At 42.1% G+C, this 21,115-nt stretch overlaps 6 protein-coding genes across 6 annotated transcripts; all 6 read left to right on the forward strand.

The window, feature by feature from the left end:
- Positions 1-1,730: 1,730 nt before the first annotated feature.
- TM35_000322190 (trans-sialidase) lies at positions 1,731-3,941 on the forward strand (the record flags this gene model as incomplete). Its single annotated transcript, XM_029028846.1, has 1 exon — positions 1,731-3,941. The coding sequence occupies one exon, from the start codon at positions 1,731-1,733 to the stop codon at positions 3,939-3,941; it is 2,211 nt and encodes a 736-aa protein (XP_028879970.1).
- A 1,642-nt stretch (positions 3,942-5,583) lies between these two features.
- TM35_000322200 (trans-sialidase) lies at positions 5,584-7,848 on the forward strand (the record flags this gene model as incomplete). Its single annotated transcript, XM_029028847.1, has 1 exon — positions 5,584-7,848. The coding sequence occupies one exon, from the start codon at positions 5,584-5,586 to the stop codon at positions 7,846-7,848; it is 2,265 nt and encodes a 754-aa protein (XP_028879971.1).
- A 1,612-nt stretch (positions 7,849-9,460) lies between these two features.
- Positions 9,461-11,764, forward strand: TM35_000322210 (trans-sialidase; the record flags this gene model as incomplete). The annotated part of the gene is made up of 1 exon (XM_029028848.1): positions 9,461-11,764. One exon carries the CDS (start codon positions 9,461-9,463, stop codon positions 11,762-11,764), a length of 2,304 nt encoding a protein of 767 aa, XP_028879972.1.
- A 1,221-nt stretch (positions 11,765-12,985) lies between these two features.
- On the forward strand, positions 12,986-13,816 carry TM35_000322220 (uncharacterized protein; the record flags this gene model as incomplete). The annotated part of the gene is made up of 1 exon (XM_029028849.1): positions 12,986-13,816. One exon carries the CDS (start codon positions 12,986-12,988, stop codon positions 13,814-13,816), a length of 831 nt encoding a protein of 276 aa, XP_028879973.1.
- Positions 13,817-14,888: 1,072 nt separating this feature from the next.
- Positions 14,889-17,042, forward strand: TM35_000322230 (surface protease GP63; the record flags this gene model as incomplete). Its single annotated transcript, XM_029028850.1, has 1 exon — positions 14,889-17,042. One exon carries the CDS (start codon positions 14,889-14,891, stop codon positions 17,040-17,042), a length of 2,154 nt encoding a protein of 717 aa, XP_028879974.1.
- Positions 17,043-19,803: 2,761 nt separating this feature from the next.
- TM35_000322240 (Chain A, A Mutant Of Trypanosoma Rangeli Sialidase Displaying Trans- Sialidase Activity) lies at positions 19,804-21,087 on the forward strand (the record flags this gene model as incomplete). Its single annotated transcript, XM_029028851.1, has 1 exon — positions 19,804-21,087. The coding sequence occupies one exon, from the start codon at positions 19,804-19,806 to the stop codon at positions 21,085-21,087; it is 1,284 nt and encodes a 427-aa protein (XP_028879975.1).
- Positions 21,088-21,115: the final 28 nt, after the last annotated feature.

Consider the following 21,115-nt stretch of genomic DNA (forward strand, 5'->3'; position numbering starts at 1 on the left):
GGGGGATAAAGAGAAACTTTTTCCATTCCCCTAATTTCTCATGTTTTTTTTTTTATTCCTGAAAAGTAAGACTGATAACACTCTTTTACTTTTCTCTGTTGTAATGAAAGGAATACACACAGTAGTCTGTGTACCCTGTCCTTTAAGGGTTTTCTTTTCTTCCTAGTGTGGGCTTAGAGTAATTATGGAATACTCTCAGTGCTCTTCAAGTATCCAAAAGAATGTGGGCACAATGGGTGGGTATGGAAGAGAAAAAAAAAAAAAAAACCACAGCCACAAATCTTGTTTATATTTGGGTATACTTAATGAAGAAAAAGATAAACAGAAATTACATGACGTTCTGTTTATCTATGTTTATGTTTATCAATACTAGGGTGTGTGGAGACCTCAATGATTAACAAATATCCCACACAAACACACATAAGGAACACTTGAGTGCGCAATTCATTTCCATGACGAATGTTTGTCCACCTTTTCTTACTCTCTTGTAGTGTACATATCCTTCTCCTATGGTGACAAATTACTCATGTCCAGTAAATATGCAGATAATCATATTCTCAACGACACTGGTTTATTTTCTGCACATGAGAGAATGCGAGAAATTACAATCATAGTGTGAGAAGTAACGGAATCATGAATGGACTTGTATTGGTATCCACTAAAGATTTATAGCTGTGTGTGTGTGTGTTTGCTTTGAATTCTACAATGTGTTAGTGTCTTAATTTCAAGAATCTTGTACTGCATTCATCTGATGGATACGATAAGGGCTAATGGAGGGTCCTTTTTATTTTTATTTTAGTATTGCCTTCTTGATAGTTACTATTAAGGGGTAAAATAACCTGAGAAAGTTATTTTTTTTTTCGTTTTGGGAGTTTGTGAAAAGAATATGCATCTGTATTTGGTTTATTACAGTCAAGGTCTGGGTTGGGGTGGGGGGAGTGCTTTAATGCTCTTCTTTTCATTTGTTGGGTTTGTTTTTTGTAAAGTTTGGAAGAACCACTCTCTCAGTAATTCGAAGAGATTTAATTATTTTTTATTCCTCTTCCTCTTTACAGCCCTATCCACACAACCCCAATACTTTCCCTCCTCAAGTAGGGGGATCTGAAGAGGTAAGGGACTGTAGAATCTGCCACTTGTTAACTCTTGCCGGATGATCCATCTGATAGACTAGAGAGTCTAATGTATACTTTGTTTTTCCCTTTTCTTTTTGATTTATGGAATGAGAAGAGGTGCGAGGCAATTCAAACTACATAGAATTTTTTTTTTCTTTTTATCGTTTATTTCTGTTTTATTTTTTTTTTGTGGTTTGACCAAAGTAGGGGATCATATTCTGTGAACTTTCGGTTTTTATTTTTCTTTCATTATAATACCATTCTCCCAAATTCAGTGGGATTTGATTGTTTTCCCTGTGGTGTGACTACCTTTGTATGGTTTCGGCCTCTATGCTTCTCTTATTTGATCACACAATTCTTTTTGATTTTTTTTCTTAACCATTTCCACATATTATGATTGAATAGGCTAAGATACAAACGCTACTTTGCAATTTTATAGCCTTGAAAGTAATCACCAGCCGCCACACATACAAACACAAGCATTTTTTTGGTATTTACTACAAGTATTTGAATAACCTCTTCATCCTGAAGAGAAGAACGAGAAGACAACAAGAAAGAAAGGACTGAGGAGAGAAAGAGAGTGAGAGAGAAGGAAGAAGGGCAGCAATGAAATACAAAATGCCCCACTCTCTGTTTGTTGTATTGCTCCTCTTGTTGCTGGGCTGCATCAGTGGGTATGCACAAGAGAGTCATTCTCAAGGAAGTCCTGTTGATGATGATGGAGTACATCAAAGGGAACTCAAAGAAAAAATGATGCCTGGACATGAAGAACTGCAAACGCTTCAAAAAAAAGTAAAACTAGAAGGACTAACAGGATTTTCTTTCCGTCGATTTAATGGTGCTCATGTTGTGGAATTTGTGAATGGTGAACTGGTGGCAATTGACGCTGCTGCTGTGGAACAATCGCGTAAAGATAAGAATGAATTGGTCAAATTTCTGTCACAAGATATGAATAACAATGGAGAGTGGAGTGAAATCCACTTAAAGTGGTTCGGTCCCAAAACAGATAAATACGTTAAAAATCTCGAGAAGTATAAACCTCATGGTGACCCTCGGGCTGTGGTTGCTCTTGTGGAAAGTGACAACCCTCAAAGTCAAGCAGATTCTGTTGTTCGCATTGTGTGGGTGACTACTCTTAATAATGGAACCGAAAAGTATTCGTTGAGTTACACTCCTTTCAATGTTACATTTCCCACTGAATATGGAACAACAACGGTTGTGGGATTACCTGATAACGAGAATACACCAATTTTGACAATGAAAAACGGTACATTTGTGTTTCCTGTGCAATTGGTTACGACGGAGAACAGGTTCATTTCGACAGTTATGTATTACACATCCCATGATAAACAATGGAATATTGCTGGTTTGGCTGACGAAGGGAATACTTCTAATCCTGCTATTGTTGAGTGGAGGGAAGGTAACTTGATGATGATTGCTCAGCATGAAAGTGGCTGCCACAGAGTGTATCAGTCCAGCGATTTGGGAAAGACATGGAAAGAGTCAACCAGTACATTCTCTCGTGTGTGGGCCAACACCCCTGTATATCCTGATCGTGGAGGTCAAATCAACTTCATGACTGCAACTATTGGTGGGAAAGATGTCATTCTTTTTGCGCAGTCTCTGGATTTTGACGGTATCCAACGCCATCTGTGGCTTACTGATAACACACGTATTTATCACGTTGGTGTGATAAATAAGGATAAAGAAAGGATGTCCTGTACTTTATTGTTCAAGGATCACAAACTGTACTGTCTCTATCATCCTGATAGTATGGGAAATGAACATAAAGAATTTTTTGTGGAACTGACGACTGCTATGGAGGATATCAAGAGGGTGCTAACCACGTGGAATGAACAGGACAAGACCTTATCTGGTAAAGCCTGTACATCTGGTCAGTGTAAATATCCTGTTTCCACTACTGGACTGGTGGGCTATTTGTCTGGAAAGAGCGATGGAGGAGAATGGAATGATGAATACCTCTGCGTGAATGCCGTTGTAAGTGGTACAACAGAGAATGTTTCTAATGGTTTGAAGTTCAACGGTGCTGATGCAGGAGCAATGTGGCCCGTGAGCAATGGTAGACTGGCGAGGCAGTATCACTTTGCAAACTATGCCTTTACTCTTGCGGCGACGGTAACTATCCACGCTGTACCAGAGGAGGACAGCAGGCCTTTGTTGGGTGCAAGGCTGTGGGACCACACCAAGCACATTATTTTTCTGGGATTGTCGTACAATAAAGACAAAACGTGGAGCACCATAAACAGGGGAGAAGGAAGGAAGGTTGAAATACTTCAATGGGAAGTGGACAATGAATATTCTGTGATATTGACATTTGAGAATGGTAAGGGTTCTGTGTATATCAACGGTACTCGTCTAGACGTGGGAACTGACTTGAGAATCGCAGAAGAAGAGAAGGAAATTTCCCACTTTTACTTTGGTGCGTACAGTCGAGAGGATGAGGAAGTAAAAGCCAATGTCCATATAACAATGAAAGATGTTATGCTATACAACCGTGGGCTCCTTCCCACTGAAATTGATGCACTGGTTAAGAACAAGGCGAATGTTTTATTGTCAGAAAGTGAAATTAAGAGAATTTCAGGGCAGGCAACAGCTTCTCACCAGAATCCTGCTACCAGCACTACTGCAGGAGCTGATCCAACCAAAGACACAGTGAATACGATCAGTGGAGGGCAAGCGAATTCGCAGATCAGCGTTGAACTTGCGAAGGCCCACCAAAACACTATTGATGGCACTGTTCGTGTGTATGGACATGGATTGCCAATACTTCTGCTGGGGTTGTGGGCTCTTGCAACATCCCTCCTATAAATGTATGTGCAACCACGTGAATATGATTTCTGATTGGGCTTGGTTGCATCAGTAAATAAAAATTGCTCTCCATAGTGTGGACCCTTTTCTTTTTAATTGTTTTTTTTTTCTTGCGGCTGTTCCTTGGGTTCAGCACCATTGAGTTCTTTTCTTTTTCTGTTTTTTTGGAAAATTAACTGTTTGCTACAATCTCTGGAGTCTAGGGATTAATTCCCAATGCCACTTTGTTTGCCCACACACGATGCTTGATTTCTTCACCTCATCTTTTGCAGAGTGCGGATGGAGCAGAGGAGTAAGCGAGCACGTTGAAGGCCACAGCAAGTGTGAGTGATGTGTGACTGGGCAGGAATTCGATGGGATGATATTAAATATAAGTTTTTTTTTTATGTGTGGGTGGGGCAAAAACATTTTTTTTTTCTTTTTTGAAATCCATGTGTGTGCGTGTGTGTGTTTGTTTTAATTCAGTTTCTCTTGTGTGTGTGGAAAAACCTTCATTGTAGGGATTGGGCTAATGATTTCTTTATTGGGGTAATATCATCAGTATGGATATTTTTCTTTTCCCCAGGGAGAATGGTCCCCATGGATGTATCGTTGTTATGATGTCCTAATAATCTGTTTTTGTTACTTGGTTTATTTGTTGGCATGTGCTTTTTTTTTCTTCCTTTTTTTTTTATTCTTTCCTCCATTATGTACGCTGATTCAAAATAGATGAATAGACACTGCACATGAACATTTATATGGTTTAAGGGGTTTGTTTTTGATTGCTGTGTTCTCTGCGGGAGCTGACTCATTCTGGAGAGGTCCACAGTGTGTTGTGTGTACCACGGAATACATTTGGTGAACACTGATGGCTGGTTGGGGAATGTGAGAGTGGAGTACAGAGTCCCATATGCTTCTCTACTTGAACTGCCCCGATTATCTTTCATCATGGTGTGGCCGCATTCCCTCTGTTTGTTCTTGACGGTGTTGTTTGACTGGACATTTTGCCGTTTGATTGTGTGTATGGATGTGGTTTTTTCTTGCATGGTGAATGGAATAAGTAATGGAGAGTGAGAGCCAATGGTGTTGATTAGGAATACATCTCTGCTGTTGTAATATTCCTCTTCTTCACATGGGTGTTCCCCTAACGGCCGCTTGCCGTATTCTGATTGTACATGCATGTGCGTATTTGTGTGTGTGTGTGGACTCAACCTATGGATGGGATGATGTGTGTATTGCCTCATTGGTTTGATTTACGTTGTGACCCTAGTTGGTGTGCTTATCCTTTGTGAATATGCATCTACTGTGCTTGATGAAATGGGGTTTGTTTATTTTTACTGTGGTGTGTCCGCCTATCTTTGTTTCTCTTGTCTGTTCACTCTATCTTGTGTTTTTTTATTCTTTTTTTCTAATTTTTTTGTACCAATTGTGTCCACCTTGTGATTGAATAGGCTAAGATACAAACGCTACTTTGCAATTTTATGGCTTTGAAAGTAATCACCAGCCGCAACACATACAAACACAAGCATTTTTTGGCATCCACTACAAGTATTTGAATAACCTCTTTATCCTGAAGAGAAGAACGAGAAGACAACAAGAAAGAAAGGACTGAGGAGACAAAGAGAGTGAGAGAGAAGGAAGAAGGGCAGCAATGAAATACAAAATGCCCCACTCTCTGTTTGTTGTATTGCTCCTCCTGTTGCTGGGCTGCATCAGTGGGTATGCACAAGAGAGTCATTCTCAAGGAAGTCCCGTTGATGATGGAGTACCCAATGATGAACCCACAGAAAAAATGATGCCTGGACATGAAGAACTACAACAACTACACGAACGTCTAAAAGAACTAAGAAGCGAACAACAACCAGGACAACAAGCAGACCAAGGAGAAATGTCATCATCTACTGTTCCTTCAGAATATTCACTCCTTATATTTAATGGTGCTCATGTTGTGGAATTTGTGAGTGGTGAACTGGTGGCAATTGACGCTGCTCTTGTGGAACAGTCGCTTAAAGATAAGAATGAATTGGTCACATTTGTGTCACAAGATATGAATAACAATGGAGAGTGGAGTAAAATCCACTTTAAGTGGTTCGGTCCCAAAACAGAGCAGTACGGTAAAAATCTCGAGAAGTATAAACCTCATGATGTTCCTCGGGCTGTGGTTGCTCTTGTGGAAAGTGACAACCCTCCAATCGAAGCAGGTTCTGTTCTTCGCTTAGTGTGGATGACTACTCTTAATGATGGAACCGAAAAGTATTCGTTGAGTTACACTCCTTTCAATGTTAAATTTCCCATTGAATATGGAACAACAACGGTTCTGGGATTCCTTGGTAACGAGAATACACCAATTTTGACAATGAAAAACGGTACATTTGTGTTTCCTGTGCAATTTCGTACGACTGATGAAAAACACGTTTCGACAGTTATGTATTACACATCCCATGATAAACAGTGGAATATTGCTGGTTTGGCTGACGAAGGGAATACTTCTAATCCTGCTATTCTTGAGTGGAAGGAAGGTAACTTGATGATGATTGCTCAGCATGAAAGTCGCTTCCACAGAGTGTATCAGTCCAGCGATTTGGGAAAGACATGGAAAGAGTCAACCAGTACACTCTCCCGTGTGTGGGCTGAGTCCACTGTAACTCCTGATCGTGGAAGTCAAAACAACTTCATGACTGCAACTATTGATGGGAAAAATGTCATTCTTTTTGCGCAGTCTCTGGATTTTGACGGTATCCAACGCCATCTGTGGCTTACTGATGACACACGTATTTATCATGTTGGTGTGATAAATAAGGATAATAAAAGGATGTTCTGTACTTTATTGTTCAAGGATCACAAACTGTACTGTCTGTATGATCCTCGTAATATGGAAGATGAACACGAAGATTTTTTTGTGGAACTGACGACTGCTATGGAGGACATTAAGAGGGTGTTAACCACGTGGACTGAACAGGACAAGACCTTATCTGGTAAAGCCTGTACAGCTGGCCAGTGTAAATATCCTGTTTCCACTATTGGACTGGTGGGCCATTTGTCTGGAAAGAGCGATGGAGGAAAATGGAATGATGAATACCTCTGCGTGAATGCCGTTGTAAGTGGTACAACAGAGAATGTTTCTAATGGTTTGAAGTTCAACGGTGCTGGTGCAGGAGCAGTGTGGCCCGTGAGCAATGGTAGATTGGCTTGGCAGTATCACTTTGCAAACTATGCCTTTACTCTTGCGGCGACGGTAACTATCCACGCTGTACCAGAGGAGGACAGCAGGCCTTTGTTGGGTGCAAGGCTGTGGGACCACACCAAGCACATTATTTTTCTGGGATTGTCGTACAATAAAGACAAAACGTGGAGCACAGTAAAGAACGGCAATGAAGGGAAGGCTGAAATACCTAAATGGGAAGTGGACAATGAATATTCTGTGATATTGACATTTGAGAATGGTAAGGGTTCTGTGTATATTAACGGTACTCGTCTAGACGTGGGAACTGACTTGAGAATCGCAGAAGAAGGGGAAGTAATTTCCGATTTTTACTTTGGTGCGTACAGTCGAGAGGATGATGAAGTAAAAGCCAATGTCCATATAACAGTGAAAGATGTTATGCTATACAACCGTGGGCTCCTTCCCGCTGAAATTGATGCACTGATTAAGAACAAGGCGAATGTTTTATTGTCAGAAAGTGAAATTAAGAGAATTTCAGGGCAGGCAACAGCTTCTCACCAGAATTCTGCTACCAGCAGTATTGCAGGAGCTGAGCCAACTAAGGACACAGGGAATACGATCAGTGGAGGGCAAGCGAATTCGCAGATCACCGTTGAACTTGCGAAGGCCCACCAAAACACTATTGATGGCACTGTTCGTGTGTATGGACATGGATTGCCAATACTTCTGCTGGGGTTGTGGGCTCTTGCAACAGTTCTCCTATAAATGTGTGCGCAACCACGTGAATATGATTTCCGATTGGGCTTGGTTGCATCAGTAAATAAAAATTGCTGTCCATAGTGTGGACCCTTTTCTTTTTAATTGTTTTTTTTTTCTTGCGGCTGTTCCTTGGGTTCAGCACCATTGAATTCTTTTTTTTTTCTGTTTTCTGGAAAATTAACTGTTTGCTACAATCTATGGAGTCCAGGAATTAACTCCCAACGTCCCCTTATTTGCCCCCACACGATGCTTGACTTCTCCACCTCATCTTTTGCAGAGTGCGTATGGAGCAGACGAGTAAGCGAGCACATTGAGGGCCGCACTAGGTGAGAATGATGTTTGGACATGGCAGGGATTCGATGAGATGATATTAAAAATAAGTTTTTTTTTTGTGTGTGTGTGGGTGGGGCAAAAACAATTTTTTTTTTTTGAAATCCATGTGTGTGCGTGTGTGGAAAAACTTTCATTGTAGGGATTAGTCTAATCATTTCTTTATTGGGGTAATATCATGAGTATGGATGTTTTTCTTTTCCCCAGGCAGAATGGTGCCCATGTATGTATCGTTGTTATGATGTCCTAATAATCTGTTTTCGTTACTTGGTGTATTTGTTGGCATGTGTTTTTCTTCTTTTTTTAAATTTTTCTTATCATTATGTACACTGATTCAAAATAGATGAATAGACACTGTACATGAACATTTATATAGTTTAGGGGGTTTGTTTTGATTGCTGTGTTCTCTGCAGATGCTGACTCATTCTGGAGAGGTCCACAGTGTGTTGTGTGTACCACGGTATACATTTGGTGAACACTGAGGACTGGTTGGGGAATGGGAGAGTGGAGTACAGAGTCCCATATGCTTCTCTACTTGAACTGCCTCGATTATACCCTATCATGGTGGGGCCGCATTCCCTCTATTTGTTCTTGACGGTGTTATTTGACTGGACATTTTGCTGTTTGTGTGTAGGTGTGTGTGTGTGTGTATGGGTGTGTGTGGTTTTTTTGCATGATGAATGGAATAAGTAATGGAGAGTGAGAGCCAATGGTGTTGGTTAGGGATATATCTCTGTTGTTGTAATATTCCTCTTCTTCACATGGGTATTCCCCTAACGGCTGCTTGCCGGATTCGGATTGTACATGCATGTGTGTGTTTGTGTGTGTAGACTCAACCTATGGATGGGCTGATGTGTGTATTGCCTCATTGGTTTGATTTTACGATCTGACCTTAGTCTGTGTGCGTATTCTTTGTGATTATGAATATACTGTTCTTGATGAAATGGGGTTTGTTTATTTTTACTGTGGTGTGCCCGCCTCTGTGTGTTCTCTTGTCTGTTCACTCTCTCCTGTGTTTTTTTTTTCTTTTTTTCTGATTTTTTTGTACCAATTGTGTCCATCTTGTGATTGAATAGGCTAAGCTACAAACGCTACTTTGCAATTTTATAGCCTTAAAAGTAATCACCAGCCGCCACACATACAAACACAAGTACTTTTTGGCATTTACTACAAGTATTTGAATAACCTCTTCATCCTGAAGAGAAGAACAAGAAGACAACAAGAAAGAAAGGACTGAGGAGACAAAGAGAGTGAGAGAGAAGGAAGAAGGGCACCAATGAAATACAAAATGCCCCACTCTCTGTTTGTTGTATTGCTCCTCTTGTTGCTGGGCTGCATCAGTGGGTATGCACAAGAGAGTCATTCTCAAAGAAGTGCTGATGATGATGGAGTACCCAGTGATGAACCCACAGAAAAAATGATGCCTGGACATGATGAACTACAACAACTACACGAACGTCTAAAAGAACTAAGGAAAAAAGAAGAAGAAGAACAACAAAAAAAACTAAAAGAACTAGAAGAACGACAATCAAGGCAACAAGCAGAACAGAGAGAATTAACATCATCTACTGTTCCTTCAGAAATTTCTTTCCGTCGATTTAATGGTGTTCATGTTGTGGAATTTGTGAATGGTGAACTGGTGGCAATTGATGCTGCTGGTGTGGAACAGTCGCTTAAAGACAACAGTGAATTCGTCGAATTTCTGTCACAAGATATGAATAACAATGGAGAATGGACTGAAATCCACTTAAAGTGGTTCGGTCCCAAAACAGATAAATACGGTAAAAATCTCGAGAAGTATAAACCTCATGGTGATCCTCGGGCTGTGGTTGCTCTTGTGGAAAGAAACATCCCTCCAATCGAAGCAGGTTCTGTTCTTCGCTTAGTGTGGGTGACTACTCTTAATAATGGAACCGAAAAGTATTCGTTGAGTTACACTCCTTTCAATGTTAAATTTCCTTTTACGGAGGGAACAACAACGGTTCTGGGATTCCTTGGTAACGAGATCACACCAATTTTGACAATGAAAAACGGTACATTTGTGTTTCCTGTGCAATTGGTTACGACGGAGAACAGGTTCATTTCGACAGTTATGTATTACACATCCCATGATAAACAGTGGAATATTGCTGGTTTGGCTGACGAAGGGAATACTTATAATCCTGCTATCCTTGAGTGGAAGGAAGGTAACTTGATGATGATTGCTCAGCATAACAGTGGCTTCCACAGAGTGTATCAGTCCAGCGATTTGGGAAAGACGTGGAAAGAGTCAACCAGTACATTCTCTCGTGTGTGGGCCAGCACCCCTGTATATCCTGGTCGTGGAAGTCAAAACAACTTCATGACTGCAACTATTGATGGGAAAGATGTCATTCTTTTTGCGCAGTCTCTGGATTCTGAAGGTATCGAACGCCATCTGTGGCTTACTGATAACACACGTATTTATCACGTTGGTGTGATAAATAAGGATAAAGAAGGGATACCCTGTACTTTATTGTTCAAGGATCACAAACTGTACTGTCTGTATGAGGCTGGTATTGAGAACGATGAAAACAGAGATTTTTCTGTGGAACTGACGACTGCTATGGAGGACATTAAGAGGGTGTTAACCACGTGGACTGAACAGGACAAGACCTTATCTGGTAAAGCCTGTACATCTGGTCAGTGTAAATATCCTGTTTCCACTATTGGACTGGTGGGCTATTTGTCTGGAAAGAGCGATGGAGGAGAATGGAATGATGAATACCTCTGCGTGAATGCCGTTGTAAGTGGTACAACAGAGAAAGTTTCTAATGGTTTGAACTTCAACGGTGCTGGTGCAGGAGCAGTGTGGCCCCTGAGCGATGGTAGACTGGCGAGGCAGTATCACTTTGCAAACTATGCCTTTACTCTTGCGGCGACGGTAACTATCCACGCTGTACCAGAGGAGGACAGCAGGCCTTTGTTGGGTGCAAGGCTGTGGGGTGCTGAGCGCATGATTTTTCTGGGGGTGTCGTACAATAAGGACAAAACGTGGAGCACAGTAAAGAATGACAATGAAGGGAAGGCTGAAATACCTAAATGGGAAGTGGACAATGAATATTCTGTGATATTGACATTTGAGAATGGTAAGGGCTCTGTGTATATCAACGGTACTCGTTTAGACGTGGGAACTGACTTGAGAATCGCACAAGAAGGGGAAGTAATTTCCCACTTCTACTTTGGTGCGTACAGTCGCGAGGATGAAGAAGTAAAAGCCAATGTCCATATAACAGTGAAAGATGTTATGCTATACAACCGTGGGCTCCTTCCCACTGAAATTGATGCACTGATTAAGAACAAGGCGAATGTTTTATTGTCAGAAAGTGAAATTAAGAGAATTTCAGAGCAGGTAACAGCTTCTCACCAGAATTCTGCTACCAGCACTACTGCAGGAGCTGAGCCAACTAAGGACACAGGGAATACGAACAGTGGAGGGCAAGCGAATTCGCAGATCACCGTTGAACTTGCGAAGGCCCACCAAAACACTATTGATGGCACTGTTCGTGTATATGGATATGGATTGCCAATACTTCTGCTGGGGTTGTGGGCTCTTGCAACAATTCTCCTATAAATGTGTGCGCAACCACGTGAATATGATTCCTAATTGGGCTTGGTTGCATCAATAAAAAATAATTGCTGTCCATAGTGTGGACCCTTTTCTTTTTAATTGTTTTTTTTTTTCTTGCGGCTGTTCCTTGGGTTCAGCACCATTGAATTTTTTTTTTTTCTGTTTTTTTGGAAAATTAACTGTTTGCTACAATCTCTGGAGTTCAAGGGTTAACTCCTAACGTCCCTTTATTTGCCCCCACACGATGCTTGATTTCTTCACCTCACCTTTTGCAAAGTGCGTATGGAACAGACGAGTAAGCGAGCACGTTGAAGGCCGCACTAGGTGTGAGTGATGTGTGACTGGGCAGGAATTCGATGGGATGATATTAAATATAATTTTTTTTTCTCTGGGTGTGGGTCGAACACATTTTTTTTTTTTTTACAATCAATTTATTGTGTGTGTGTGTCTTTGTGGGATTGCCGCACTACAGCAACATGTACCACAAAGGTGTTTTTGATTACTATTCATTTTCTCTTGTGTGTGGAAAAACTTTCACTGTGGGGATTAGTCTAATGATTTCTTTATTGGGGTAATATCATGAGTATGGATGTTTTTTCTTTTCCCTAGGGAGAATGTTGTTCATGGATGTATCGTTGTTATGATGTGAAAATAATATACTTTCGTTACTTGGTGTATTTGTTGGCATGTGTTTTTTTCTTCCTTTTTTTTTAATTTTTCTTATCATTATGTAGGCTCATTCAAAAAAGATGAATAGACACTGTACATGAACATTTGTTTAGTTTAAGGGGTTCATTTTGATTGCTGTGTTCTCTGCGGGAGCTGACTCATTCTGGAGAGGTCCACAGTGTGTTGTGTGTACCACGGTATACATTTGGTGAACACTGAGGACTGGTTGGGGAATGGGAGAGTGGAGTACAGAGTCCCATATGCTTCTCTACTTGAACTGCCCCGATTATACCCTATCATGGTGTGCCAGCATTCCCTGTGTTTACTCTTGACGGTGATATTTGTCTAGTTGTTGTATCCTTTTCTTGCGGCTGATTTGGAATACTGTGTGTTTCAGACTCTTTCTGTGGCTCTCATTGCCACTTTGAGAAGAAGACTGTTTTGTGCAGTGGGTATTCTGCCGTTTGTGAGTGTGGGTGTGGGGGTGTGTTTGCATTGGGAATGAGATAAGTAATAGGGAGTGATGCGCAGTGGTGCTGCATTCTTCTGGTGGGCATGAGAAGGTCCAATAGGGTTTTTTTTTTGTTATGGCTACTGCTGCCCATACTAAACGTATTTCTCTGCTATGCTACAGCTGCTGGTACAAATGGTATTTTGACAACCATTACCGATTGCTTTCCTAATATGGTGGTCTCCCCCAGTCAAACAACACAACACTGCGAGATGGACAATGCCAATGTTTTAAGTACCTTGGCTCTTACGGTTGGGTATTTCCACAATGGTGGACTCATTCCTGGATGGCCAGCTTCTCTTGTGGAGGGAACAAATCTCATTACATTTCTGCCAATTACTGGAGTTGTTTCAGGGGATATGAGTCTTGTCATTGTGAACTATGTTCAGGGAAAGGGTTCTATTCCAGTGACGAACAACTTCACCATGAGTTTTGTATACCCTTCCACGACATTAGCATCATTTACTTCTAACAGTGCCTATTATGGGTTGAAGAGAATGGTGCGGACAAATTTCCCAAATATCAATCCCATTCAGAACTACCTGCTGGTTCCTCCTCAGTCAGACTGTGATGCCATGGCAAAAAACTGCATTGCTGCTACTGGATGCTACAAATTGGCGATTTCTGCACCCCTTCCTATTCCTGGGAACTATTCACTCTGCTTATCCGCGAGTGGATGGCGAGGCCACTACTTGCCGTGGGGTGGAATTCCCCTCGAAGTGAGGGGGCTGGTGCCAAACGAGCTGTATATGAACACTCTCGGGAAAAACACACTGTTGCTCCAGGACGCAGTGACAGGTGCGAATGTGACTGACATGAACAGTGTGTTCCTGGTGAAGTGCCCACACAGTGGGTGTGTTCACGAGAGACACTAAACAGTGGTGATCAGGCAGTGAGTGTTGATGTGTGTACTGGGACCGCTGTCACGGATCGTGTGTACTTGTCTGCTAAGGGTGGACCCTTCTCTGCAACAACAGGTGACTACGCTGTCTGCGTGGATTACGGTGCAGAGGTTGGTATTTCTCCCGCTGCACTTCCAGTAAGAGTATTGCAGGATCCCTTTGTTTTCAATGTTACTGTGATTACAAACACGTTGGTGACGATTGATGTGCGTGGGGGTGATCTCTTATCGAGGCAGGAACCATATGAAGTGTGTGCGGTGCTGCCGAATATACCGTGTGAGTCTGTGGCTACTGCTCGAGACTCTGTGTGTGTGAGTAGTAGCACCCCAAATTCCCCATCTGTTGATGTTGACATCTTGAGTCTGTACAGTCTGTATAAACTGGGTGCTGACAAAGTGACCTTTTGCTTTGTTGCATCTAATGTGACAGTTAACGGCCGCCGTTATGTTTGGTCGTGTGATGTGAGGGAACCTTTTTTGACGAAGGGTGACTCAGCAGTGGTGCCAAGTTCAAATAAATTATCTGTTGGTGCCATTGTTGGTATTGTTGGTATCGTTATCGCAGTTGTGGTTGTTGTTGTTATTGTGGCTGTCATTCTGTTTTTTGTACTGCTGCGTCGGTGACCACAACAAGAACAACAGCAACCGCGAGAAAAAGTGCAGATGGATGCTGTGCACTTTCAGTCCACAAGTAAAACAGCTGAAGTGGAGATTACTGCGAACTCTTTCACAAATTCTTTTTTTTTCTTGTAGTGTTGTTGCTACTGAGTAGACACCTATCAATAATGCTGATGACTACTTTATCTCTCTGGTTTCTCCTATTATTTTACCCTTGGTATTCCTCTCGTACCAGTGGTAGCGTTGGTAGTGGTTTCTAATAGCATTCTTATTAATGTACACATGAACACTTTTTCCTCCTTAACATGTTCGCTTTTTTTTTCTTATCTCTGCTCTTTTACTGTCACAAGAACAAAGCAACACACATACACACACACACACACAGACAGACAAGTTCACACACTTACGTTCATTCACACCATTGTATAATGGAGAAGTACTTTATGCGTCACTTGTTGTACCCTGTACTGCTGCTATTCTTGTTATTGTGCTGTGCCGGCACGTCCTTTGCTGCTGTTGTACGGCACTTACCGCAGAAAGGAGAGAGTGCTTTGCATGCGTACACTGTTGCCGAAGATGAGAAGAGTGGGGAAAACTGGAGGCCCATTCGCATCAAAGTATCCTCTGATGACGTGGATAAAGTGTTGGAGGAGTGTAAAAGAAAGTTGGAGATAGCCAAAGACAGAAGGCCTGTGTGGTGGTCTAGATGGAATGAAAAGAATAATGTGCTGTGCAATAATGAAACTGGGATAACCGATGAAAAGAAGGACCTCTTACTGAACAAACTCTTACCCGCCGCGATCAAGTTGCATACAGATCGTCTCAGCATTGAACGGGAAAGAGGTGGAGTTGGGGTCTCTGCAAGCACCATGACTCCACTCTCCTCGATAGATTGCCCAAAAAAAATTTCTGAGTTGAGTAAAAAGGAAAGCTTCCCTAAAGCTGATTTTGTGCTTTTTGTGGGTCTTGCTGAATCTCAAACGCCAACGAGAGTATGTTCTGAAGAAGAAAACAAACGACCAACTTCTGCACTGATCCATTTTGTACCGAAAGAGATTGTGGACACGAGACACTTTGTCCGCACAGCAGCGCATGAGATTGCACATTTACTTGGGTTTGAAGTGGGCCGTATGCAAAACTATGACAGGATTAAATATGGAACAGTGGCGTCAAACAAGAAAGAGAATGCTGTGTATTCTGAAATAATGGAGAAGAAGATGAGAGAACATTACGGCTGTGTAGCGCAACTCGTTACCGGCATGTACATGGAGGATGAGGGTGATGGTCGCAGCAAGTTGCACTGGGAGCGAAGGATTGCGAAGGATGAATTGATGAGTCCATACACAGAAGAACCATCTGGCATGTTCTACACTAATCTGACACTTGCAGCATTCCATTCCTTGCCCTTCTACAGCGCGAACTTCAGCATGGCAGAGCCGATGAGCTGGGGGAATAAATCTGGATGTGATTTACTTCATAAGACATGCACAAAGGACAAGAATGAATTAATGAAGTACACCAGCATGTTCTGCGACGAAAACGGACCGGTCTTGCAGTGCACATCTGACCGTTTCGCCCTTGGAACGTGTTCCTCCAAGTCACTGCCAGGTACCCTGCCTGGGGAGTACCACTACTTTACAAAGACTGCTGGACAGAATGAGATGACGAATGGCTGTCCCATCGTCAAACCATTAAAGGAAACTACGTGTGAGAGTGGTAATGTTGAACTGATGCCTGGAAGTATTGTGAGTAAAATGTCACGGTGTCTGAATGTGAAAGAGCCGGAGTTCAGCGAGGGAGATCAGAGAAATGGAGTGACCGTAAAGGGCATTTGTGCAAAGGTAAAGTGTGAGAATGGCAAGGTGAGTGTGCAATACAAGGGTATGAAAGATACTCATTGGATTGAGTGCAGTGGTGAAAACGCCACCATTAAACTGGAGAGTTCAGCATTCAAAGGTGGGAGTATTGTTTGCCCCAGATACGAAGAAGTGTGCACAGGGTTGCCGGACTTAGTTGACGTTACTTCGACGGAAGAAGAAGAACAAGAAGTAGCACGACTTCCTGAGGTGGATAACAAGGGTAACGAAGGTACTGCTGGTGAACCTGTGAGTAGTTCCATTGTGGAATCAGAAACCAATATGCGGTCAGAGAGAACCCCCGTGAGTGAAGGAAGTTACGGTGTATCTTCCCAAACCCCAATTGTCCCTCAAGCCCACGAATCCAATCCTGTGAGGGGTGACGTTGATGGTTCCACGGGTAAAGAAGATGCTGCAGTTGAGGAAAGCAAACTATCCAACAATGTGAGTGGTTCACGTGACAATTCCGCAAAACCACAAGGGAGCGACCAAGAGAAAAACGTATTACCACCATCTGAGGTCCCAGGCAGCAGCGACATCACCCATTCAGACAACAGATACAACTTTACTGATGTGAGTGGTGACTCAACCCACGTGCAGCAGGGTGTTTCCAGTATCCATATGGGTATTGTTGGTGTCGAAGGTACTGACAAGAGTCTCAGGACACCGTACACTGCCTCTCTTGCACTACTTGTGTGTGTGCTTGCAGTAGTGCTGGTTCCATGAACCCCATTTACGTCCAGAAATAATAAGTAACTTTGCTTATTACGGTCTTTAAAATTAAATTGCATATTTCAGACTGACTCACCAAATGTTTTTAATTTTGAGTAGTCTTCATTCCATGGAAAAAGAAAATTCTCATAACTCTTAATCGTTTTTATTATTATTTTGCTTTGTTTGTTTTCATTTTTTGGAAATAACTTTTTTTTTGCATTTTTTGCAGCAAACCCCGACTGCGTATGGATGTGATTTTATGTACACATGCCGAGATCGAGAGAGAGAGAGTGCAACGGCAGTGGAGGGGGCGCTTGTGCCTGGGCTTTTTTTTTCACTGAACATTTATAATGTGATCCTGTTTTAAAAGAAAAAAAGAAAACTTGTGAAAGAAATGATCTGACCTTGGTCGTCTCTGGAAAAGTACATAATATCATTTTTTTTTTATAATTTATTATGATTGATTTTCTCGCAAAGGGTACGTTTTTGAAAGCCTATCCGATCCGTTTTTCTCCGTCGTGTGCGGAAGGCACGTGTAAAAAGGCTTTCATGACCTCTCTTTCGCTAGTACTCAATTTTCATGGGTAGTGGGGAGTCATCTAAGACTCTTTATGAGGGCATTTATTTTTAAGATATGCGGCAAAAAAAAAAAAAAAAAAAACACACACACTGAGGAAAAATAATAAATGCCCTCTCCCCTTCCTTCTTTTTTGAGAAAAGCAGGACACATTCTTTCAGGTCGAAAACAAATGGGTTTGGGTGGAATTGTTTGTAAGAGTATTTGTTTCTCTGCTTCTCTGATACTACTACTGTTGCTGCTGTTACTTTTTTTTTACTTTTTTTTAATTTACTATATTTCTTGCTTCCCCATGTGCATCTCTTTACTTTCCCTATATTTCTCAAGGATTCTATGCGATGAGCACACTGTAACTGAAGCTGTCGAGGTGCTCTCTGTTGTTTTCATGTTCATTATTTAACTTTGGTCTGATTGGATGGACGTCTCCGTTTATCTGGCATTTGAAATCCTATATACCTCTTAGAGGTGCGGGTTTCTGATCTCATTATTGCCGTTTGATATTACTGCAATTGTTATGTTGGCAATGGTACAGTGGGGTTTTGAGATTATTCCTCTTGTACTTAGACGTATAGGACTCTCTACTAAGTCTTCTGCGTCTACTTGACTCCTCGAATCTCCGCTACATCTATCTTGGAAAAGGAAAATCCCTACTCCAGTAAGTAGAATTGAAGAGTTTTATGCGTCTCTCTTAATGGTCTTTGTTGCACTGATCCTGTTGTACTATGTGGGCTGATGTTTTGTTCCCATATAGAAACTAATACCAGAGTAATGGGAGACGTGGCATGTGTACACTATTATGAAAGAATTTATGTGATGTTGAAAGGAAGAATCTCTTTCTGACCAAACCCTTTCTTGCGGGGATCAATCGGGACTGAGGTTTTCTTGGCGCTCAATACAAATGAGGTGAGTCTTCTCTAACTGGAAACCCTATTTATTTCCCTCACGGGAGGGAAGCAGAATAACAAGTTTAACTTTCCCCAAAAGAAGGAGATAACCAAAAAGATAATAACTCTGACAATGGTGACCACCCCATTTAGGTGACAGGGCCCAGTGTTGTTCATTGTCGTGGGGAAGTCAACAGACAGAAGCAGCATTTCCCTCATATGCATCATGTTGTTCTTATTGCTGATCTGCTGCTTTTTGTGGGCCCACCAAACACGTAAGGACCAATGAGGTCTCTTGTTTGTGGATGGTGTTATCTTTTTTAGAACGGGAGAGTGTTTCATCATGCCATGAACTGCACCATCCACATCAAGTTAGTACTGATTTATGTGTGGGAGAGATAACCCTCGCCACTTCTTTGAAGAGAGTCTGCAGTGGAGTGTAGTGGGCATTCAATTCCCTCAACAGTCCTACATTGCCCTATACATCACTGGGATTTTGGACAATGCCCGTACTCTGGCCACACAGATAAAGCAGAAAGAATGTGACATCAAACTGCCGCATGCGGGTGACAGTGTGTGGGAGTGTAAATGAAAACCCTCTCAGAAAAGTGTGAGAAATAAGGTAATGGATTTATTCATTGCTGGTAACGATGAAGTGTGTGTGTGAGAGAGGACTGTCTTTCCAGAGAAAAAAAAACAGGATACAAGGAAAATAATGTTTTGTTTTTGTGAAGTAGTGTATCATATGAACTTTTACTCACTACAAGCCTGTTCTTGTAATTTGCCGGCATTTAATACACTTTTTTTTCTTTCTTTATGATTTACGGCTTCTACACCTGAGTGAGGAACTAAAAGAAAAAAAAAAAAAGAGCGATTGAGGGTCACAAATGCTTGAGTATTTAATGCGTATAATTATACAATTAGTTAAATTGGGATTGCAATGGGTGTGAAAGTACACCATAAACAGTTAGTGGTTAAATTTTTTTGAGTTACGCGGGGGTGCCCGATATTGCAGGGATGGTGATTGAATTTTCTTGCATCTTGAGGCTCACTGTGGGTGAGAGGCACAAGAGTTTTCGATACTCCGAGGGTTGCTGCTTGTGTTGACTCTGTCTAACAGTGTTTCTTCTCTGAAGATGAATTTCTGCTGATGTTTTTGTTTTCTTTCTCTCTTCTCCAATTTTTTTTCGAATAGACAAAGCGAAGTTTCTATTAATTAAGCAGTGGTGACACGCCGGAAGAAAAAGGGAAAAAGCAAATAGCAGAACAAGACACTTGTAAGAAATTACAGCGGGAGGAACGAAACCGGCATATGAGTTTACAAGCTGAGTGGAAGGCAAGGAGATCCATGTGCAAGACTCTTTTGTATGTGGAGCTTGTGTTTCTGCTTCTTGTGCTCTTCTGTAGCGGAACGGCACAAAGCTCTTTCACGAGGAGGGGAAGACCAAAGCGAACATTTCTGTTCAAACAAGGTGTGACATCAGTACCCTTTGAGGAAGACAATGGAACTATCACGAAAAGGGTTGTCCACTCGTTTCGAATTCCCAGCCTTGTTGAGGTGAATGGTGTGCTTGTTGCCATTGCGGATGCCCGGTACATCTCTGGTGATGATCAATCCTTTATTGAAACTGTTGTGAAGTACAGCGTGGACGGCGGTAAAACGTGGAAGACGCAGATCGCAATCAAGAACAGTCGCGTGAACGTGAACCGCTCTCGTGTGATGGACCCGACGGTCATTGTCAAGGGAAACAAGTTATATGTCTTTGTTGCAGGCTTTTATGAGTCGCCTCTCAACTGGGTTCAACAGCCTGATGGAAGCGATTGGTATACACCGTTGGCTATTGGTGAGGTGAATAAGTGGACCGTGAATGGGAAACCAATTGCATCGATCACGTGGACGGAGCCTGTCTGTCTGAGTTCCATTTTGCCCAAGTGGGTAAATGGAGTGCGAACAAAACAGTTTATTGGTGGTGTGGGTCCATCCATAGTGGCATCAAATGGAACCCTTCTGTTCCCTGTTCAGGTGTCGAATATGGATAAACGCGTTTCTGTTTCAATGATCTATTCAGTGGATGACGGTGCGACGTGGGCGTTTTCAAAAGGGTTCACTCCCTATGATTGTACTGAGTCTGCGGTTGTTGAGTGGGAGGGGAAGCTAATTCTGAACAGTCGTCGCGACAACGGTTACCGCAGGGTATTCGAGTCATCTGACATGGGAGAGACGTGGAAAGAAGCACTAGGTACGCTGTCTCACGTCTGGGGTAACTCGCCTTCACGTACTGGTCCTGGATGCGAAGCTGGCTTCATTGCTGCAACGATTGAGGGGAAGCGTGTGATGCTTTTCACTCACCCACTGAATTTCCAAGGAGCTTATAATCGCGACCGACTCCACCTTTGGATGACAGACAACCAACGCATTTTTGATGTTGGGCAGATTTCGCATGGGGTTGAGAAAACTCCCTACAGCTCTCTGCTTTACACCGACGACAAACTGTTCTGCCTGCACGAAATCAAGACCGAAGATGAAATTTACAGCATCGTTTTATCATACCTTGAAAACGAGCTGCAGCTGATGAAGTCCGTGTTGAACTCTTAGAAAGATCAGGATGAATACCTTTCGGGTA

This window comes from Trypanosoma theileri (genome assembly GCF_002087225.1).
Source record: "Trypanosoma theileri isolate Edinburgh chromosome Unknown TM35_Tth_32_V1, whole genome shotgun sequence".
Lineage (NCBI taxonomy): Eukaryota > Euglenozoa > Kinetoplastea > Trypanosomatida > Trypanosomatidae > Trypanosoma > Trypanosoma theileri.